Source organism: Pleurodeles waltl, chromosome 3_1 (genome assembly GCF_031143425.1).
Source record: "Pleurodeles waltl isolate 20211129_DDA chromosome 3_1, aPleWal1.hap1.20221129, whole genome shotgun sequence".
Taxonomy (NCBI): Eukaryota; Metazoa; Chordata; class Amphibia; order Caudata; family Salamandridae; genus Pleurodeles; species Pleurodeles waltl.
The window spans coordinates 525,945,653-525,967,486 of NC_090440.1; the positions used below are offsets into that span (position 1 = coordinate 525,945,653).

Consider the following 21,834-nt stretch of genomic DNA (forward strand, 5'->3'; position numbering starts at 1 on the left):
CTCGAGTACAAATCTTGATATTCATTGTGCGCTACCATTTTATGGCATTTGCAAGGTAGCATTCGAATAGGCAAGACGCGCGATTCATTTCTCGTGCTTAATTCATGTTAATCATTGTAAGCTACCATTTCTTGGCATTCATATGGTGGTATTCAAAGCGGCAAGACGTGCAATTCATTTCTTGTGCTTAATTCATGATATTCAGTGTGTGCTACCATTTCTTGGCATTCACATGGTGGCCTTCGAATCGGCAAGACGCGCGATTCATTTCTTGTACTAAATTCATGATATTCAGTGTACGCTACCATTTCTTGGCATTCACATGGTGGCCTTCGAATCGGCAAGATGCGCAATTCATTTCTTGTGTTTAGTTTGTGATATTCAGTGTGCGCTACCATTTCTTGGCATTCACATGGTGGCCTTCGAATCGGCAAGACGTGCGATTGATTTCTTGTGCTTAGTTCATGATATTCAGTGAGCGTTACCATTTCTTGGCATTCACATGGTGGCCTTCGAATCGGCAAGACGCGCAAATCATTTCTTTTGCTTAATTCATGATATTCGGTGCGCTACCATTTCTTGGCATTCACATGGTGGCCTTCGAATCGGCGAGACATGCGATTCATTTCTTGTGCTTAATTCATGAAATTCATTGCGTGTTATCATTTCATGGCATTTCCATGGTGACATTCGAATTGGCAGAACGCGCAATTCATTTCTTGTGTTAAAATCATGAAGTTCATTGTGCGCTACCACTTCATGGCATTTACTTGGTGGTCTTTCAATCGGCAAGGCGCGCGATTCATTTCCCGTGTCTAATTCATGTTACTCCTTGTGCACAATCATTTCATGACAGCTACAAACCTTTGTGAAAATCTGTAATGTGCGCAATTCATGTTCCTGCATTTCAAGAAAACAAAAGTGTTTCAAAATTCTAGATGTTATGTTGTATGTGAATAACAAGTCTCTCAAGTGTTATTCATATGGTGTCATAAGAAATCATTCAGATTATTTCCTTGTCCTCATGCCAAAGTCTATGCTTGAATTTGAAAGCGCAATTCTAGAAAAGGCTGATGTTTCTAATTCATGTGGAACATTTCATTGAGTGGTTCAGTAGAATGTTGTATTAATCTTTCTTGATTCCCTCACAGGTATTGAAAACATTTTTGAGGCCTTGTTATTTAAGTCCATGCTTAAGTTATTCATGTTTCCAGTATGACAATGCTTAGAGTCATAGCCTAGTAATGATTACTATGATATAATCTTGATATTATGTGTTCTAACCTTTTTGCTTCCTACAGGTCTCCTTCCCAGCTGTTCCCTACCTAATCCCCTTTTCCCCACTTGGACTCTCTTAGACTCTGTGACATTCTAATCAGAGTATTGGAGCTGTCTTGTGGTGGACATGTTGGGAACGTGAACGGACCCCGAGGATCTGGTGACTCTGACAAGTAGTATAAAATAATGTTTGAGTTCATCAAAATTACTCAGTACGTCTTTCTTTACATCAGAGGATTCTAATTCAGCCTTTCCTGATATCTCTCCTCAATAACCCCCCGAAAGGTTACGTTAAACTAAGACTGAAACCTCTATTTATCTCCATGTGCAAACCCACTTATCTAGTGAGTCTAGCAGAGTTTAATCTGTTGCACTATAAATCAGTATTCTTCAGACATATTGTATTTAAATCGGAGCAAACTAACAACAGTGTGGTCTTTCATAAGAGGGTAGGGAATTTGTGATAGGATGTGAAATAAATACATAATGCAATTTTTCCAAATTAAGGAAGTCAAATCGACAATCAGTTGAGGGAATTTGTAATCCACAGTGTCCATCTGATGACATATCAAGGACCAATATTTAATGAATAGACTATAAAAGCTACAGTCAGTCAGGGAGAATCACTATCACTAAAGAATTATTTGTCCACAGTATTCCCAAGTAAAATCTTCCCCAAATCTCACAATTCCTCTTTGTGTTGACAGAAAGCATCCCATCACTTAATACTGAAATTAGGTTAGTGGGCTATGAATGTTGTTTTTGATAGTAGAGGGATGCATGATTTCCTGATTTGCCTCAGCTCACTTTGTATCCTGCAAACTGTCCATATGCAATATTAGATGTACTATCTGTGTAAATGTTAGACACATGAAGGTCACAAGCTTTAATCAATAGGTGAGCTATGTGGTTTAATGCACCATTGGCAGAAATCTGTGGGTAACCTTAATATCTCTACCACATTAAAGTATTTCAGCAAGTTAAATATACCATAGCAGAGATCTGTGTATTACTATTTGCAGGTTATATTTCATGAAAATATCTCAAAGCTGGTTCACCTAGTGTAGAGGTGTTTAGATGGTTATGCCACAAGCAGGTAACAGTTTCCAGACTTGATAAGACAACTGAGGTTACTGTTGAAATCTGTATCAATTCCAGCATGGCCCACTCAAAGTTTCATGCATTTATGATGGACTAAAGAAGTCATTTTTTTTCTGGGGGGAGGGGGGAGTCTGCAAAAACTAGGAGTAAATTTAATTTTTGGGTCAAATCTGAAAAAAAACCATATTATCTTGCCATCCCCCTCAAGACAACAGAATACAATATAAATAGCTGCTTTTTAAATTGCACAAGTAACTGTTAGATGCAAGCCTGTAGGTAGCTGACCTGCTCTCAATTTGAACAACTCACTCTACAGCAATAGGAGGCTTTACAATAATATATAGTTGAAAGGAGGATAACTGGATTTGGGAACACATTACAATTCCCAACTAAACAATGCAGTGCAGAGTGTCTGTGTTGGTAGATAAAGATATAAAAAGCATAGTTGTAAATAATTCAGGTAAAAAGATTTAAAAAAGCTGCCCTCTGTAAACTTAATGCTTTACTTATTTACATATCTTCTCACAATCATATATGGCTTCTTCCCCAGTATTACAGGGCATTATCATGAGCCTCTCTAAAAGATACCTATGTTAGATACTTCTCATCTCTGGCATTCTGTTCTGAAACTCAGCTGAAAATAAAAGTAAAAATGTGAGCTAAATGACCTGCTATATAAAGGTGTCACTACATAGTATTCTACATCGCTAAGTAAAACAATTTTCAGTTCTTAAACTGCAGACCAAACAACATATGGAAGAATAACCAAGGATAAGAGAAATAATTGTCAGCATTCTTGTCCAGAAAAAACCCAAAATGTAATTTAAAAAGATCTATACAATTGTTGTTGCCTTATACACTGAAAAGCTTAGGTTTTGCCAAATCCAGCAAACAACTGTAAAATGGGCCTGACTTTCCATATTCCCAGTTGTATACCACTGTATCGAAAAAACAATGTCTAGATGCAAACATATTGCTCCAAAATATAGACAATAAGATATTTCTGGAAAAATATCTTAGATAAAACAATATTGAAAACCAGAGTAACGAAATACCAAATATCGTTAGTACATTAACCCTTTTGCTGCTAGGCCTTTTCCCCTCCAATGCTGACCCTTTTCTTGGCTATTTGGGGCAGTTTGTGCTTTGGGTTTCATAATATTCTGTCCACAGAAGCTATCCATGCCAAATTTACATCTTGTTATACCAACACCTGGGGATTCTAAAAGTAGCCATGGTTTATGGATTCCCCTGGAAGGGACTGAGAAAATAGTAAAAATATATAACTAGATTGTGAGGTCTTTTGGAAAAAAATAGGAAACAAGTGCCCTGGATAAAAGTTTCATAAAACTTGCATCAGTAAAAGGTTTGATGTGCTAAAGTCACCATCTTCCCAGGTTTCAGGAACATGAAGAGCTTAATTGAAAAACTCAATTTTTTACCACAGTTTTGGGATTTTCCAAAGAGGTGTCCCAGTTTTCCTATTTTTTTCCTATTTTTTGTCCTTTTAACCTGCTTCAAGTTAGTGGTGTAACCAGTGTGTTGCAGCAGATATGCTACTATGGGAATAGTATAATGATTTGTAGAGAGTGTGAAACCTGGGTCATCCAGGAAAGCTATACATTTCTGAAAAGTAGACGAAATTCCAAACCTAGCTAGGGGTCATATGCATAGATTGCTCACTGTTGAAATAAAGAAATATTGAAAACGATTAGAAAAAAGAAGCCATTTGTGGCAATGTTTTCATCTGTAACTTTTTGTCACAATGTCCAATTTACAAAAGCAATGTACAATTACGTTCGCTAGAGCCTTTTGGTTGTGGCGGTATATAAGGTTTGTAGGTCCTCCAAGAATCTGTGGTAGCTAGGGCCAACAACTGAAATGCACTATTTAATGGTTTTTCATTGTATATTGAGTATAGACCTATTCATATGGTGAAATATGTAGAATAAAAAATAAGCATCAAGGTGACCTATGCATTTTGAAATGGGCACAAGAGATGGAGTTTATGAGCAGTGGTTTGTATATCTCAGAATTTGTTGGTACCTGTACAAGCATATGATAGTGGGTATTTTTTAAATATCTAACTTCCTACACATTGGCTTACATTTGGAAGACACAGATGCAATGAAATCCAATTGTTAATAATCAATATCCTACTATTCCATGCTCCTACGTGTCTTTTAATAAAAATTGTACCTTACTTGTGCAGGTGGGCCTAGTGTCCACAACAGGAAACTGCACAAAACACAACATGGAGACATCACATTTTTTCCACTCAAAATTGACCCATTTTTTGCAAAGCTGTGGATTTTAGGCTGTAGCTCAGCCTGCACCTAGGGAAACCTATGAAAGCTGTACATTGTTTTTTAAACTAGACACCTGTGGGAATCCAGGATAGGGTGACCTGCATGTCTCTCACAGGTTGTTTTAGCCAGAATCCCTTGCAAACCTCAGCTGAAGAGCTGAATCGAAAAACCAAATTTCCTCACTTTTCTCTGATAGTAAGTTCTGAAAACTGCAGAAGGCCACAAATTTCCTACCACCTACCGAGAAAAATGCTACACTACTTGGGTGGCTGGGCCTAGTGCACGTGCCAGGTTAGGATCAAACTAAGGTCATTTGGAGTTTCTCATTGATCCTGGTTTGATTTGTGCCTGTCAGGGGCACTAGGCCAAGTCACACAAGTGGATGGTAGGAAATTTGTTTGCCAAGGTGCTGGCTAAGCTAGGACTCAAAATCCACAGCTACCCACTTTACAAAAAATTTGCCAGTTTTGAGTAGAAAACTGTAAAGTATTTATGTTGCATTTTGGGCTGTTTTCTGTTGTGGGCACTAGGGCTACCCACCCAAGTGAGGTAACAATTTGGGGAACGCTGGGTGGTAGGATTTTTGTGCGTTCCTACTGATTCTTGAATTTTGCATCACAGAAATGCAAGGTAAACGTGCAATTTTAGGCAAAGTTAGAGGTTTGCAGGGCATTGTGGGTAAGAAAACCTTATGGGATCCATGCAAGGTATATTACCCTGGACTCCATCTGATGTCTATTTTCAGAAATGTCTTGGTTTGGTAGGTTTCCCAAGGAGGCAGCTGGCATGAGCCTGAAAAGTGCAGCCATTCAGCATAGAAGTAGGGTGATATTGGGACTTAGCCCAACTCTGCTACCCATATGTATAAAAAATAAAAAAAAATATCCAAAAATCAAAATGTCTCTTCTGGCCAAAAAGATAGAGATGCTTTAGTCCCCAGAGGCAGAAAGACTGTTGGGATTATATTGGAGTTAAAGGCTGGGACCAGTGTGTGTGCAGGCCACCCCCACACCTTGTAACAATTAACAAAACACTTCCTAGTGCCTAGTGGGTTTTCTGCCCCTCCCACAGAGGCAGGAGTGGAGTTAAGGACCTCTTAACTCCCCCATTTTCCCCTTTCCAACAATACCTCTCCTTAGTGCTTTGGTGCTCGGGGCTGTGATATGTCCCAGAGTACCAAAGTAATGAGCCGGTAGGCTCATTTCACTTTCTCTGAAATGAGGTCAGCATGCCGATCGTCACTTTAGAGGACCAAAAATAGCCCCGGAAGCTTGGACGTGTCTTCCCCAGCAGCCAAGGTAAAAATAAAAAGTAGGAAATCGTTTTTGTGCTTGCACTAAAGGGATTTCTTGCCTTCGGTGCGAACACGGCCTGGTACCGTCCTCAGCGCGCAAGGACTGGTGTGGAGGCTGGCACAGAGCCATCCTCCACATGAATAGGTGGAAAGTAATAAAACCAAACAATATCCACAAAAACAAAATATCAAACACCAAAGTATAGCTTAAAACACCCATACAAGCAATCAAAATAACATACAAAATATATCCTTTGTTACATACAAACGTTAATGAAATCTGTATACTTTGTCTAAAGAATAATTTATTTTACTATGAAGGAGACATCTACCAACAAGTCTTCAAAACTGCAATGGGTTACTGTTTCTCTACCTCGTATACGCCTCTTTCTGGGGTTTGAGAGGGAGCAGAGCTTATGGAGTGATTTATTGTACTACAAAAAGTCCTGATGTGGCTATCTCTTATTGATATTTTTGTTATATTGAATTTGTTACAATTAATTTTGTAAATTTCTTGAATTACCAAACATCCAACAATATCATATTGAACTATCATTGGATTTCAGTGAACAGCTAATCAGGTTTCTTCATTGTGAGACATGCATAAATGAGAACAACATTTTAAGCAGACTGTTCAGGAATCCCATTTCTGTTCTTAGTGTATTACACAGAGTTCAGCTCATCCCAAACATAAAAAAATGATATTCCCTATGGTGAATTAATGCAGGTTTACAGATTATGCATGTCAGCTCTCGTATATAATAAGGAAGCACATGTGATCAATAAATGCTTTTTAGGCAGAGAACATAATTACAAAAAGAAACAATTCAACAAAGATAATCATGGTGATCAAATAGTGAAATTCTGTACAATATGGAGAGTTCTAACATCTCTAAAATCTTTTTCTAGATACTGGCTTTTCTTACGATTTGATAAAGAAGGAATAGTTTCTTACTTGTAACTAATGTTCTCTTGTAGGGGAATTTCCATGATAAATTATAACCACTGAATAGTCCTGCCCACATATAGGGACCCTGAGCATCTCTTCAATATATCTTCTCAAGTGTTCATTCTTGCCTTTGTTACTGAAGGCCTGTTGAAACACTTAACATAGTAATAAATAATTCAGCCAGTATAACTAGGATGCAAAGACCCAAAACGTCATCATGAAGTTAAAAAAGGGCTTATACATAATATTTAAGTGTAATTTAGGATGTTTTTCAAAACAGCACAAATCTCCTTTAAAAACCCCTTTTATGGTAGAATTGAGGAAGCACATGGTAGAGTAGCCCCATAGGATGTCATTATATGGCTAAAATAGAGACTGTTTCTTTAAAAATCCAGAGATCACCAGTATCCCAACTCGCTCAGCAGGTGGCAGTTGCTTTAGTTCTTTTTGAAGGCCAAGTGTGACCTATGCAAAATATAAGGATATCTCTGACCTCTCTCTTGCTTATGACTTATCATGGAAATTCCACTACGAGAGAACAGAAGTAACAGGTAAGAAACTATTCCTTCTCTTGAAGGGGTTTTTCATGTATAGTCATAAGCACTGAATAGACTAGCAAGCCCATCCCTAAATATTGTGTTGGAGAGGACATAGGAAGTACTCTGTAGCTTAGGCAAATAGATGTTTGAGAGAAGCCTGTCCCTCTTGAGTATCAGCTCTAGCATCAGAGCGTATACACTAATGTTTGGTAAACGTATGAACTGATTTCCAGGTTGCTGCTTTGCAAATTTCTGGAATTGGGATGTTACATAGTAAAGCCACAATAGTCGCTTTCCTTTTGGTGAAATGTGCTTTTGGTTTAGCTAGCAGAGATTTATTAGCCTTTTGCTAGCAAAACAACATTCACAAAACTATCCATCTAGAGATGGATTATTCGGAAGAAGCCAAACAAATACATACTGGAACGTAGTTAATGAAGAATTGGTCTGTATAATGAATATCCTTTTTTTAAATGAATATCCTTAATTTTGTCTAGATAAAATTTGAGAACTCTCCTAACTTCTAGTGAGTGCAGAGACCTTTCTGCTGGAGTAAATGGATTTTTGAAAGAAAGTAGATAATGAGATGGTCTGGTTCACATGGAAATCTGAAACTACTTTCGGCAGAACGTTTGTGTGAGTCCTTATTACTACTTTATTGTGAAAAATCATATATGGTTCATGAGACCATAGTGCTTGTATCTTGCTGACCCGGCGAGCTGATGTTATAGCTACCAGGAAAGCTGCTTTCCATGTAATATGTTGTAGAGAAGCCTTGTGGATGGGTTCAAATGGATCTCTCATGAGATGGGAAAGCAGCACATTAAGTTCCCAAGGAGGCGAGGGCCATCTGATGCGAGGAAAAACTTTCTTTAACCCCTATAAGAAATCTTTTATGACAAGGGATTTGAAAGAAAGAGGTTTGTGAGGGGCTTTTCCTGTAAGCAGTAAGAGCTGTCAGATGAACTTTTATGGAAGAGAATTGTAAGCCAGATTTAGCCAAATGTAAAAATGGAAGAATAACGTCTTCTTGGCAAGCAGTTGGATCCATGTTTTTAGAATAACAGCAGATGCAAAATCTCTTTCATTTAAAAGCATGAGCAAATTGAGTGGAAGGCTGCTTAGTTTCTTTGAGGATCTCCATGCAGTTTTGTAGCAAGTGCAAATGACTATACTGCACTAACTCAGGAGCCATGCTGCCATACTCAAGGAGCAGAGATTGGGGTGTACCATCTGGCCTCTGAGTTTCATTAGCAGGTCTGGTCTGCAAGGCAGCTTGAGATGTGGGTGGATCGACTGGTGAAGGTCTGGGAACCACCATTTCAGCAGCCACTCTCGAGAAATGAGGATCATCTTGATCAGGATTGCTGGGATCAAGGGAACTGGTGGAAAGGCATAAAGAAATTTGCCAGACCTGGTTATCAACAGGGCATTCCCCAGTGTCCCTGTATAGTAGTATCTAGATGCAAAGTTGCAGCATTTTATGTTTTCTGCTGTGACAAACAGATCTATAGAGGGGGTGCCCTACATGGAGAAGATATTTTGATTGACCTTGTCGTGTAGGAACCATTTGTGATTTTTGTCTAACGCTCTGCTGAGAGGGTCTGCTTGAACATTCTGTATGCCTGGGAGGTGAGTTGCTGTTATTTGCAGGCTCCTTGCCAGAAGTCAGTTCCACATTGTCTGGGCCTATAGTGATAGGGCTCAGGACCCGGTGCCACCTTGTTTGTTCAGGTAATAAATGGTAGTTGTATTGTTCGTCTGAACAAGCAGAGTGTCTATGGTGAATGCCGGGTAAAAGCCTTTGAAGGCTGGATGAACTGCACAGAGCTCGAGGAGATTGATATGATATGTCCTCTGTCTCTGAGACCAAGAGCCAGATGTAGGTAGTTCCGATTTTGCGAATCAGAAATTGCGAGTCGGAGCGACTTGCAATTTCCAATTCGCAAAATCGGATGCAGAACGGTGTCTCAGACACCGTCTGTGATTTGCTATGGGGTCGCAAAGACCCACCTCATTAATATTAATGAGGTGGGTCGCATTTTGTGACCCCATAGCGAGTCCCTGCCCTCACAGGGATGGTGGCCTGCTGAAGACAGCAGACCTCCATGTCTGTGACTGCTTTTTAAATAAAGCAGTTTTTTATTTTATTTTGCAGCCCGTTTTCTTTAGAGGAAAACGAGTTGCAAAATAAAAAAAATACCGAAACCATTTGGTTTCGTTTTTTCAGAGTAGGCAGTGGCCTGCTCTGAAAAAACATTTTGGGCAACATTCACAAAGGGGAAGGGGTCCCATGGGGACTCCTTCCCTTTTGCGAATGGGTTACCACCAGTGTGACACTGGTGGTAACTGCGTATTGCTTTGCGACCGCATTCACGGTCACAAAGCAATTTAGCATAGCGATGTGAGTCGCAAAGAGGAAGGGGACACCCCTTCCTATTTGCGAGTCGCATTCACAATTTGCGAGTCGGTACCGACTAGCAAATTGTGAATGTGCATCGCAATGGGTATTATGCATGGCGCAAACTGCGATTTTCGCAGTTTGCACCATGCAAAATGCTTGCTACATCTGACCCCAAGAGTGTTGAATCTGAAGATGATCCATATGGGCTCCCCATCCGGGCAATGAAGCAGTCATGACTTATGTTTGAGTTGGGACCTGTTGGTGGAATGGCATCCATTTGAGGAGATTGTTTTGAGGATACCACCACTTGAGGGATTGTGTCGCATGTGAGAAGAGAGTGATCCTGTCCTCCCAATTGTCAGCGGGTTTCATTGATCCTCCAGGCACTCCTGTAGGGGCCCCATGTAGAGGCGAGCATTGGGAGTGAGAAAGATGCAGGAGGCCATCGACCCAAGGAGAGATGAGACTTCTCTTGCCATTGAATGAGGTGTCTTCTTTAAAGCTTGACATTTCTGAAGGATCAATAAGAGTCGCTCCTCTGAAGGAAACACCTTTGCATAAATGGTGTCGAAGGTAGCCGCTAAGTAATGCAACATCTGGACTGTTGTTGACATGGAAACCCAACCAATGTAGGAGTTGGTAAGTCCAATTGAAATGCAGTTGGGCTTCACCAGAGGAGGATGTTTTTATGAGCCAATTGTCTAGACACGGATAAACAAAGATTCAATTTTTCCTTAGATGGGCTGCCACCACAGCCATGCATTTGGAGAAGGTTCTGGATGGTGACTTGAGGCCAAATGGTAGCACTGCGTACTGGTAATAGTCATTCCCCACAAGAAACCTGAGAAATTTCTGATGCTTCCTGGCAATGGCAATGTGGAAGTATGCATCGTGAAGGTTGATGGAGCACAGCCAATCTTCCTGATGGAGCTGGGGATATATTCAATCAAAAAGCCAGCATCCTGAACTTCATCCACTTGTTGGCTACCTCTAGACTGAGAATGGGTCTGAATTTGTGATCTTCTTTCTTTGGTACTAGGAATTCCTTGGGTAAATACCTTTCCCACGCTGGTTTATGGGGCCTGGTTCCATCGCCTTCTTCTGCAATAAAGTGTTGACTTCCGCCATGAGTAATTCCAGATGGGACATGGACGGCTTTGGTGGAATGGACTGTGGATAAGTGATAAACCTGTGACAATATCCATTCTGCACAATATTCAGAACCCAGGCATCTGTTGTGATGCATAGACACTCTACCAGGTGTGTAATGCTCCCCCCTACCAGAATGGATAACAGAAAAGGGGGAAGAGAGGACTTAAGGTTTTGATGCGGATGGTTGTTGTCCACCTTGGGTGCTTTGTTGAGTAGAACGTCCTCTTGTGTGCTTGCGCTGGGTTTGATATGATCTCTGGTGTTGCTTTTGTTGATGAGATATAGGTGGCACCCAATGAGGGCTTTGAACCCTTTGAGCAAAAAATCTATGGTGGTACGGGTATTATGATTCACACTCTATGTTTTTCAATATCTAAAGCTTTAAACGGGTCTAGTTCGGTCTTCATTTTAGTCATCTCATCATCCACATGAGAGGCAAATAGAGTGGAGCTTGTAAAAGGCAAGTTTTGAATACACTGCTCCACTTCTGACTTTTAGGACATTAGACGGAGCCAAGAATGTCTTCACAAGGACATTCCGTGGCAGTAGTCGTGTGCGTCAAGGATGGAAGAATCTGCTGCCGCACTAATAATTTGAGTGGAAATCATTGTGCCTTTGTTAATTATTCCTAGGAAGTCTTCCTTTTTATATTTTGGGAGATGGTCTGCGAATTGCTGTATAGAATCCCAAAGTGCCCAGTCGTACCTGCCCAAGAGGGCCGTAGCACCTGCTGTTTTCATTGAAATGCCTGCATTGGAGCAGACTTTGCAACCTACTGCATCCAGTTTCTGGCTCTCTTTATCCGGTTGTGAAGAGGATGAAGGAGAAGTACAGTGAAGTTTTTTAGCAGCCACAATAACAACAGAATCAGATGTTGGATCCGTACAGCCAAATTATGGATCCTGCTCTGGAGGACAGTATTTCTTTTGAAGCCTGAAAGGGGCAGGTTTGTCTGTGGCTGGATTTAGAAACAAGCACGTAGCTGGTTCTAGGAGACCTGGGACTAGTGGTAGTAAAGGTCTCATAGCAGTGCGCTGGTGTAATGTTAAACAAATTACTGATGAGGATGGTGTAGGTACCGCCATTGGTATATTTTGTTTTGCAGCCCCACGGATGCAAACCTCTTGAAAGGCGTTTATGTTGTCGATTGGCAAGACTCGAGGTGGTGGTGTGTATGTCAAAGTGGGAGCGTAGTCTCTGGTAAAAGAAGAGTCTGTATGAGGTAGATGGGAGTCGGATCTTGACCTTCGGTGAGCTCTATAAGGGTGGTGATGTTTGGGAGTGGTAAAAGAAAGCCTTGATGAGCGATAGCTTGAGTGATGTCTTGATCTGGAGTGCAGGGAAATTGAAGGTGCTGGAGCTGATGGCGCTACAGGAGGAGGGACTAAAGCAGTAGGAAGTACAAGTAGAGGTGGTGGGAGTGGCAAAGGAGTTGTAGTCTGTAGAGGAGGTGATGGTGGAGGAGATGGTGATGGTAAAACTACCAGCGAAGGAGAAGATTCTGTTGAAGAATAAATCCTTCTCCTCTTTCTTGTATTGCTCCTCGACGTCGACAAACCCCTCAACGTCAATCTCCTCGTCAATGGGTTCCCCTCGACATTGATCTTTCATGTCAATGTTTGTCTCTCAATGTTGATCTTCTACGTCCTGTTGACTGCAAACCTGCACCCGAACTTCTTGACATCATACACCTATGGAGCCTCAACGGCATGTAATATCTCAAAGCTGACTGGTGTCATGAAAATGCCGAGCGGCATAGCTTCCTCAATGTTGAACTGGTCCTTGATGGTGAACAGGTGGGAGCTGCCACATGCCTCAACATCGATGTCCTCAATGTCAACCGGGACTGGAGTGGTTTCTGGCCAGAAATACCCTTCTCGGACCTTCTGCGTCCACTGGAGGTTGAGGGGAGAGCCATGATGGAAGACTGACCTTCCCCTCACTCTGAGGTCCCACTGGCAGGTTGTCTTTGTCTTCTTCTATCTTCTTTTGCTTGCAGGTGAATCCTCTCTCTGTCATGCAGAGTGTGCCGGGAAAACGTCTTACGAAGGTTGCAAGCATCAGGCAGATGAGATGAAGGAAGGCAGATAATACAGACCTCGTGTGGGTCTGATTTGGCCTTTTTCCTGTCACATGAGGACACTTGTCAAAAAGTGAAGGCATTTGGAAAAGAAAAATACCTCAGTTTTGTGTCAGAATCTTACAGAAAATGGCAGAAAAAAAGCAGGAGGTGCTGAAAGACGTTGAATAAAAGTGTTGTCAATAATTTTTTATATTCTATATTTTTGAGAAAAAACCTATAATGAGGTGGAGCTCAATGCTTCAGGGTCCTGTCAGTAGGAGCCGGAAAAAAGAACTTAAGCAACTGCCACCTGCTGAGCATGTTGGGATACTGGTGGTCTCTGGGTTCTTGAAGAAACAGTCTGCATTTTAGCCATATAATGACAGCCCATGGGGCAACTCTACCCTACACTTCCTCATTTCTACCATCAAAGGGGTTTGTGAATGAGATCTGGGTTGTTTTCAAAACATCCTAAGTTACACTTAAATATTATTTGTTGGCCTTTCATGACGACAATTTGGGGCTTTGTAGCTTAGGTATAGAGGCTGCATTATCTATTACTATCTCAAGTGTTTCCACAGGACTTCAGGAAGTAAGGCGAGATTCTACACTCAACATATATTGAAGAGATGCTCCGGGGTCCCAGCACGTGGGGGGGACTATTCAGTGCTGATGACTATTCATGGAAATCCTCATTGAGAGAAGTATTGTAATATCTATTAGGGAGACCAGTGATCACACTCAGGAGAGGAATCACCTGTAAAAAAATTTCATGCCCTAGTGACACCATCAGAAATTCTAAGAAATCAACCCTTGATAAGAAAACTTTTAATTGTACAGTTTTAAAAAAAAATGTGGAACATGCATTTCGTGTCCTCTCACCAACAACAAAAAACATTTAATTTTGGTGCTCTCAAAAGACAAAATACTAACCTAACCTATTAAGGAATTTCTAAATTGTAACATTAAAGGCCTGATTACGAATTTCTAAATTGTAACATTCAAGGCCTGATTACGGCTTTGGAAGTTGGACCGCCAGACGTATTACAATGTTACCATTGTCCCAGAGGCAGCGTACTTGATAGCGGTGGCCCGGTGAGGGGGCAAGGTCAGCAACACAAGGTATTTGTATACTTTAGCATTGATGCAGGTGTGTACATTTTGACCAAAAGGCACACATGTATGCCATGCCACATGTAAAACTACGTTCTGTGTGTACCATTCCGTTAAAGGTGACTGGGCCATATATGCTCGGTTCACTCAACGGCAGAAAATTCTAATTGTACTTAACTGTATTTTATTGTTTTTTTCTCTGAGGGTGAAGATGCGGCCGTTAAGGAGGTCCCTGATTGAAGAGGCCCACGTTAGAGACTCTAGGGAATAAAGGAAATGGGGGAGCTAGCACCCCAATTCCTTCAATTCCTTCAATTCCGCCATCTCGTAGCAGGTGGTGTTGCCCGCCATGGTCAGCTCGGTGGAACACTACATTGTAATGCGCACAGTGGTACCCTGCCTATACCGGCCTGGGACGGCTGTGTCTCCCCAGCTGCAATCAAGGCAGTCGGTGGATGGCTGGCAGTGTAGGCGGGACTCCAGCAGTCTCTAGTTCAGCACACCACCAACATTGTAATATGGCGATCGGACAGGCAACATGGTGGCAGCCAGATCGCTGCCATGCCAGGGCGTTCCCCGGACCCCCAAATTCGTAATCAGGCCCTACATTTTGCATCAACATGATCACTGCAATCAGCAGACACGGGGGCTCTGGCAGTGACCCCACAATGAAAAGGCTAGCAGGAAGGCAAGTTGTGATCAGCATGACTTGCACCACCACCAACCAGTCGAGATCCATGATCCTAGAAGCTAGCAGGGGACTCCTGGTGGTCTGACCACCAGGATTGTAGTCTGGTGGTCGGACTGCCAAGACTGTGGCAGTCAGACCGCCACTGCAAGTACGGCGATCTTAGGACCACTGTACTTGTAATTAGGCCCAAATTGTTCATGGTGACCTTTATGGTAAACAGAACAATGCTTGCTAAAAAAACATTTTGTAAATGTTTGATTCTGCTAAAGTAGATTATGATCCCTAGTACTCTCAGCTGAATGTCAGGATGAAACGAGGTACATTCTAATATGGCGCCCATAAAAATATGAAATGAAAGTTGTTATGTTAGTCCGTCTTCACTGTTTATGGATTAGATGTGTATTTTACGAGGTGTGCCCAGTAAAGGGATTGTGTGAGCAAGGCAGTCGGATCGGCCGAAACGCGTCATGAAAGAAAATAATACCTTTCCCTAAATTTCGTATCCTTGCCTGAGTGGGTGCTTTAATTTTGATTGTGGACTCATGATTTTGGACCAGTATGCTCATCTGGTCAAGCACCCCACCCCTTTAGGTGAGCTGCGTTCTACATCGAGCAGGACTTTGAAGCATATATATATATATCGCCATTTGATGAATCTTCATGAAACTTTCCAAAAAAACAGAACACTCGCTTCAGCGTCTGTCTAGAAAGTTTTGGGGTGATCCGTCAAGTGAGGGCAGAGAAGAATGGGAGTCCCAGAACACCTTTTCCCCATGTATTTTTCCATAGGGATTTTGAACAGCAATAGTGCCTAAACCACTGGACGAAATTATACCAAATTTGGCATAAAGGTAGCTCTTGATTCAGAAAGTGTCCTTTTTATTATTTGGTCTAAATCCATTCAGTAGTTTTTGAAAATTCAAAGAAAGTAAAAATTTGCATATATAGGGACACAAAGGCTCTGCGAACCCTCCCTCTCTCGTGCTGAGATCTGATTGGCTGCCAACACTTCAGCAAAGAGGTGTTGTCAGCCATGTTGGGCCTCTCATTCAGTCAAGTCCCAGAAAAAAAGATGAAAAAAAATAAAAGGTGCCCGGGTAGGGACATCCTGACCCCGTAGCTCTGGTGCTGGGGTCCCAGAAGGACCCACCCCCTCCCAAAAACAATAAAGAAATTTTTACATTTTCGGCAGGTGCCACAGCAGATCTTCAGAAACCTTTTAAAAAATTAAGTCCCCGGGTGGGCCAGGTCCCGGGGGCATTGCAATTTTGAATGCCTGGGGACTGCCACCTCCCCAGGGCATTATTAAAATACAATGCATTGATAATATCAATGTTACAATTGCAGTAAAATTATTTAGCAGAAAACTGTGTGGCGGTTATAGTTAACATAGAGTACGAGTTATAGTTACTTGAAATAACTAACTATAATAGGTGAATTTCTATGGTTTGGTATGTTTAAAATGTGAGCCTAACTATAACGTCCCTGTAACCTTGAGTTTTTTAATTGAATATATATATATATATATATATATATATATATATATATATATATATATAGATATTAAATTGATACCGTTTATTTCAGCTCGAATTCAATGAGCAAGCAATGCTGATATATGAAGTTCTTTGGAAAAGGCTCAGTTGTGAGGTATGATAATTCACAAGATTTGTAGAATATTAATCCCAACTAGAAATCATATATACCTTACAGTTTAAGGTTCTATAAATTGTGTTCCCTTTATCAAGATTCACAAGAATAATTTACTTCCACACCAAATGTGTGCAAATTATAGGTTTAATTTCACATCTTTAGACAGTATGTAGTTTATTGTTTTGTGATCATTGATAAATATAATCACTGCTGTTTGTATTTCATTACCAAGATAGGCTATTGTTGTTTTATCCCTATTCTTTGGGAAGTACCTCACATATTCTAATATGGATGCAACACATGATACGGGACCATAGGTTTCTCGTAATGGTGATATATAGTAATGCTGGGTGTCACTTTACCCATTGCTCGCAAAAATAAAGACGTCCATATATAGTCAATATAATTAATGTCTCTTTCATTTTTACTTAGTTTCATTTATAACATTTTACTTCTATATATTTTTTAGCAGAAAAACCTTAATTAAAAATATACATCATCAGTTTAAAGCTATACCTACATTACAAAAAAGTGAATAATAAAAAAAATTAATCAAGTAAAAAACAATTTCAAAATTCACATAACATATAAAAACTTTAAAAAAATATTAATGACTCTCCACCATATTCCACTACAAACCCAACTATTTTCTCTGAAAATGTTATTAAATATAATATACATTACAAAAATATTAAAAACTGGCAAATAAAACAATGATATGCAATACAACAATATGTTTAAAACTTTTTTTTAAACAATATTAAAATTTAGCTAAAAAACAAAATTCTGACCAGTGATATTCAGGTCCACAATGTTCTTCACAATATTTCAACACAATATTTGTGTCCCACGATATCTTTGGAACAATAATATGGCGGAACACAATGGACTCATCTTTTCTCTACATAATGAAATGCCCTTATGCTTTAATGTAATGTCAAAACACCTTTTGCAATGAATGATAGTTATAGTGAAACAAAGGCTGATGAATCTAATAGCTGGGGGAGGCTGAGCTCAATGATTCACTGTGCACGCAATGTTAGCTAAAGCTGTCTCTAACAAACAGAATGAGAGGGAAACAGCATAAAACAGCACAGGAGGGTGAACGTAGCAAAGATGTAATACCAGCCACTGCTTCTAACACGCACAAAATAACACTAACTGTGAAAACTGTGACTGTAACTGCATTCCCAAGATACTACCAGTGCAGTAATCGTTACCGAGAACAGTAAAGTCAAACACACCTGCTTACAAATGAATGTTTGTGTTTTTAGTCATTCATATTTGGTCAAGAAACAGTTGTTGGTCTTGGAAACCTGTACTGCTGCATGAGTTTTGTTCACATAAGGAGCTGGGTTTGGCAATCAATTGTAACTCGTTATTACAGAGTAAAGGTCACTGAAGAAATATTTTTCCAGGGCAGAGTTTACAGAGAGGGCCTCTTTACTAGGCTGGCAGTCTTAAGACAGCCAGCCTCCTGGTGTCAGTCAGGACCGCCGCTGCTGTGGTGGTCCGGACGCCACATTAAGACACTGACGGTCCGACGGCCAGTGTTCCTCCATCTCCGCTGGGATCTGTGATCCCAACCGGTTGACGGTGGGCAGAGATCGTAATCCGCCAGGGCAGCACTGCATGCAGCGCTGCTGATAATAACCTTGTTTCACAGCCAAGAAAAGGCGTGCAGAGAGCATGTGCAGGGGGCCACAGGGTTGCCCCTGCACTGCCCAGGCACTTGGTATGTAGACTGTGAACACTGCAAGGGTGCTGGTGCACCCTGCGGCGCCAGCATTGCCGCTGGCTCGATTACGAGCCAGAGACAATGTTGCTGCCTGTTTCCTACAAGGCTGGCGGGTGCAAACCTAGGTTTTGGCCCACTGGCCTAACGGGAAACAAATAATAGGTCTGGGGGCGGGTGGTTACCACGAAGACAGCAGCCACTCTGTAGAGAGTTGGACGGACGGGCTTTCCCACCCATCAAACTCGGAATCGGGCCCATTATAACACGCAGGCAGAGTGTGGACATAGTTTTGCTGCAAACACCTTGTAATGGGACTACAGTACAAAGCTATGAAGCCAAAATTAGAAAATAAAGATACATTTTATCAGCTAGTTTTAGAAGGTTTTAGAGCACTAACATTATTAAGTCCTGACACAACAAACTAATCAGTCCATAGAAGAAAAGGGAGCAGGCCACGTTCACAAAGAAAGACCTAAAGATTTCCTTCTATCTGTTTAAATACCCAGTCTGCAAACAACGTGGTTGTCGCACAGACCAAACCGTGTCCAACTCTCCCAACTGTTGTATACTGAGTGTAATTTGGCAAATGTACCTTTAGAACAATGACTATTGTTAACAAATTGCAAAAGGATTGCCTTACAAGCCCACAATGTCAAGATCTCAGGAACAAACTAAGGACAAGAGTCTACTCTAAAAATACATTTGGAGGGTGAGCCTATTGCAATGAATGGAGAATAGGAATGTTGGAGACTGATAAAGAATTTCAGTGCGGTGATTCTACTGAAGCCTATGTAGGCATTTTGCTGGTTTAGAGGGTGCAAGTGAGTCTAAGTATGTTAATACCATTTAAATGAGGGTGAATTAAAAGAGATACTCCTCTGTGCCTGTATGATCCCTGCCATTAGCTCAAAGACTTGTTTCTTGTTATTTATTTATCAATACAGTTTTATATATTATATCCAGAGGTGTATTCTGTTTCTTAAATCCTAAACATCTTTGAAGGTCTATCTGGCAGATGTTCTTCGGAGATTCTGCATATGTGGCGAAGAGATAATTTCAACCATAATTCAAGTGACTTATCAAGTCAACATCATGTTTATATTCATGGTCAACATCTTGTTAATGCATATTAACTATCCTCAAATGACTTTACAAAGATATGTATATATTTTGTATCACAAGCAGAAAACACATTTACATTTCATTCTGTAAGGATTGGTTACTTTTGAGTAATGCAGTTATTTTATATTTATTCTATTAGCCCATCTACAACATCGCGTGATCTTTCCATAAGTACCAGTAAAGAGAGCCTTACAATCTATATAAAATGTCATCGGACTTCTAGATGTACCTTAGGGTCCATTCGGATGAAGCTGTGGGTCCCGCGACTGCCAAGCGTTGATCTCTTTATTGTCTTACTGTGATAGAAATGGTAGTAATCTTCCAAACTTCCGATCTGTGGAACAGAATGGGAACATCTTACATTCAGTGCTATGAACCTGGAGAACTAAGAACAATGTACCAAAGTAGTCATATTTCCATTATCGTGCTATGTCATGATACAAAAATATAACATTAAATGTTTGCAAATACAACATAGCTACAAAAGCAAAATACCGTTTCTTTTCATCTTGGAGCACCTGTAGACATAAAAGAGACATCACCAATGGAAATATAAACACTCATAAATTGAGGACTGCTATGGCTTCCTTGAATTTTGTTTATCGTCTGTCATGAAAGACAACTACCGACCTGGACAGGAAGAAAGTATATCGGTATCCACAATCAGAACTCGTACCAATTCTACCTATGTAGACAGTATAGCATGGTGACTGCTGTACTATTATGTGCAATGACAGCTAAGATTTAGCTCTGCCACAGAAGCAACATTTGCTGCAGCATGGCCGGTCCTTCTTTGTATCATTAATGAGGGCAAGCCTGACATATTTATAATTGTACATCTCTGCCATTTCTTTTACACAGTACACCTGCCAATGCAGGCTGCATGTCTGATTAATCATGACTGGATGACCCATCAGCCTCTGGTGGAGTGGATCCTTCATTAGTCACAATAAACCCAGGGTGAGGATTGGTCTCTTCTCTCTCAACATTATTTCTTGTGTGGAGTCCCATAGACTTCCTGTAAAACCCTAATTTCAAAGTCATACAAAACTAAGACGTAAAGGACTGGCATAATAAACAAAAAATTTATTTGGTTCCCAATCCATATTGAATGTTACTATGTCTTACAAGCTTGAGCATCTCGATGAAGTATAGCTAGTTTTAGCAAAATTCTCAAAGAAAGAAAGAACTTTATTTGGAGATGATCAAATGAGTGGGAGGATTTTGTGCCCTTAAAACCTTTAACCTTTTGTTGAGATGCCAGTTGTCTAACAAGGCACATTTGTGGACCTGGATATGTAACTAAATACCAGTACCAATGCATTCCATTCCATACCAAGCCATTGCAGTGTTTACTGAATACTGCGGTCAACATAATTTGTACACACTACATCAACACCCTCTCCTACACCAGTGGCACACAACTCATACACTCTTGGACAAGACAAGAAAAAAGTTCACAACTTGCATGACCGAAGTTGCTAATTGGAAGAAAGCCAACTGTGTCAAGTTCAACACTGACAAGACAGAAGTAATGATCTTCATCAAGGACACCCTCCTATGTGACTCCAACTGGTGACTGGCCAAACTCGGAATCACACCCACCCCAGGAACCTCAGAATAAGATATCAACTATGCTTAACCCTTGATGCCTTATCTCTGTGTCTGACAGTCTGAAGGAAAACAGGACGCATTTAAAAAAAAAATGAAACTGGAGTTTCATTTTTTAAGAGTAGGCAGTGGTCTGGGGGCCACTGCCTGTTCTTAAAAAATATTTCTTCAACATTCCTAAAGGAAAAGAGCCCACTTTGGTACCTCTTCCTATTTGCAAATGGGTTACCATCACTTTTAAAATGGTGCTAAAGTATTACTGTTTTGCGACTGGTCTTTGGTTCAAAACAGTAATACATGCCATACGGATTTTGGAAAGGGATGGCCAAAACACAGCCCTTCCAAATACCAACTTGCAAATGCAAACTGAGGTTTAGTAACAAGTTACCGAATCATATTTTATATTTTGTACGTTGGAAAAAGGATTTTTCCAGTACCAAAATGTATGATTCTGCGAATCGAGCTATTTGCAATCTTAGTACATCTCACCTCAAGTGTCTTGATTCGTTCTGATTTAATTCAAATCTTTGGGCCTGATTGCGATCTCACCAATACGGCGAGGTGAGGCTGCCGTCAAGGCGGCAGCCTAACCCTGTCATATTATGACGGTTTCACACCGGATGACCAGTGAAAACATTGTATTACGACATTTCCACCGGTCAGCCCAGTGGAAACAGTGTGGCAGCATTGGCCTCACCTCCCTTAGGGAACAGAGGCCAATGCCGTCGCACACAAACACCCTCAGAATGTGCACTGTCTGCACAGCAGACAGAGCGTATTCTGAGAGTGCTGGCAGAGGGGCCCCTGTAGCCCTCATC

The 21,834-nt window shown here is 40.8% G+C and overlaps 1 protein-coding gene across 1 annotated transcript in view; it reads right to left on the reverse strand.

Annotated features, from left to right (window-relative positions):
• Positions 1 to 21,834, reverse strand: part of PCSK6 (proprotein convertase subtilisin/kexin type 6) — a 1,406,757-nt gene that overhangs the window by 1,158,297 nt on the left and 226,626 nt on the right. The window contains exon 2 of the mRNA XM_069222809.1: positions 19,635 to 19,739. Coding sequence (XP_069078910.1) covers positions 19,635 to 19,739 — 105 coding nt within the window. The remainder of the gene's footprint in view (positions 1 to 19,634; positions 19,740 to 21,834) is intronic.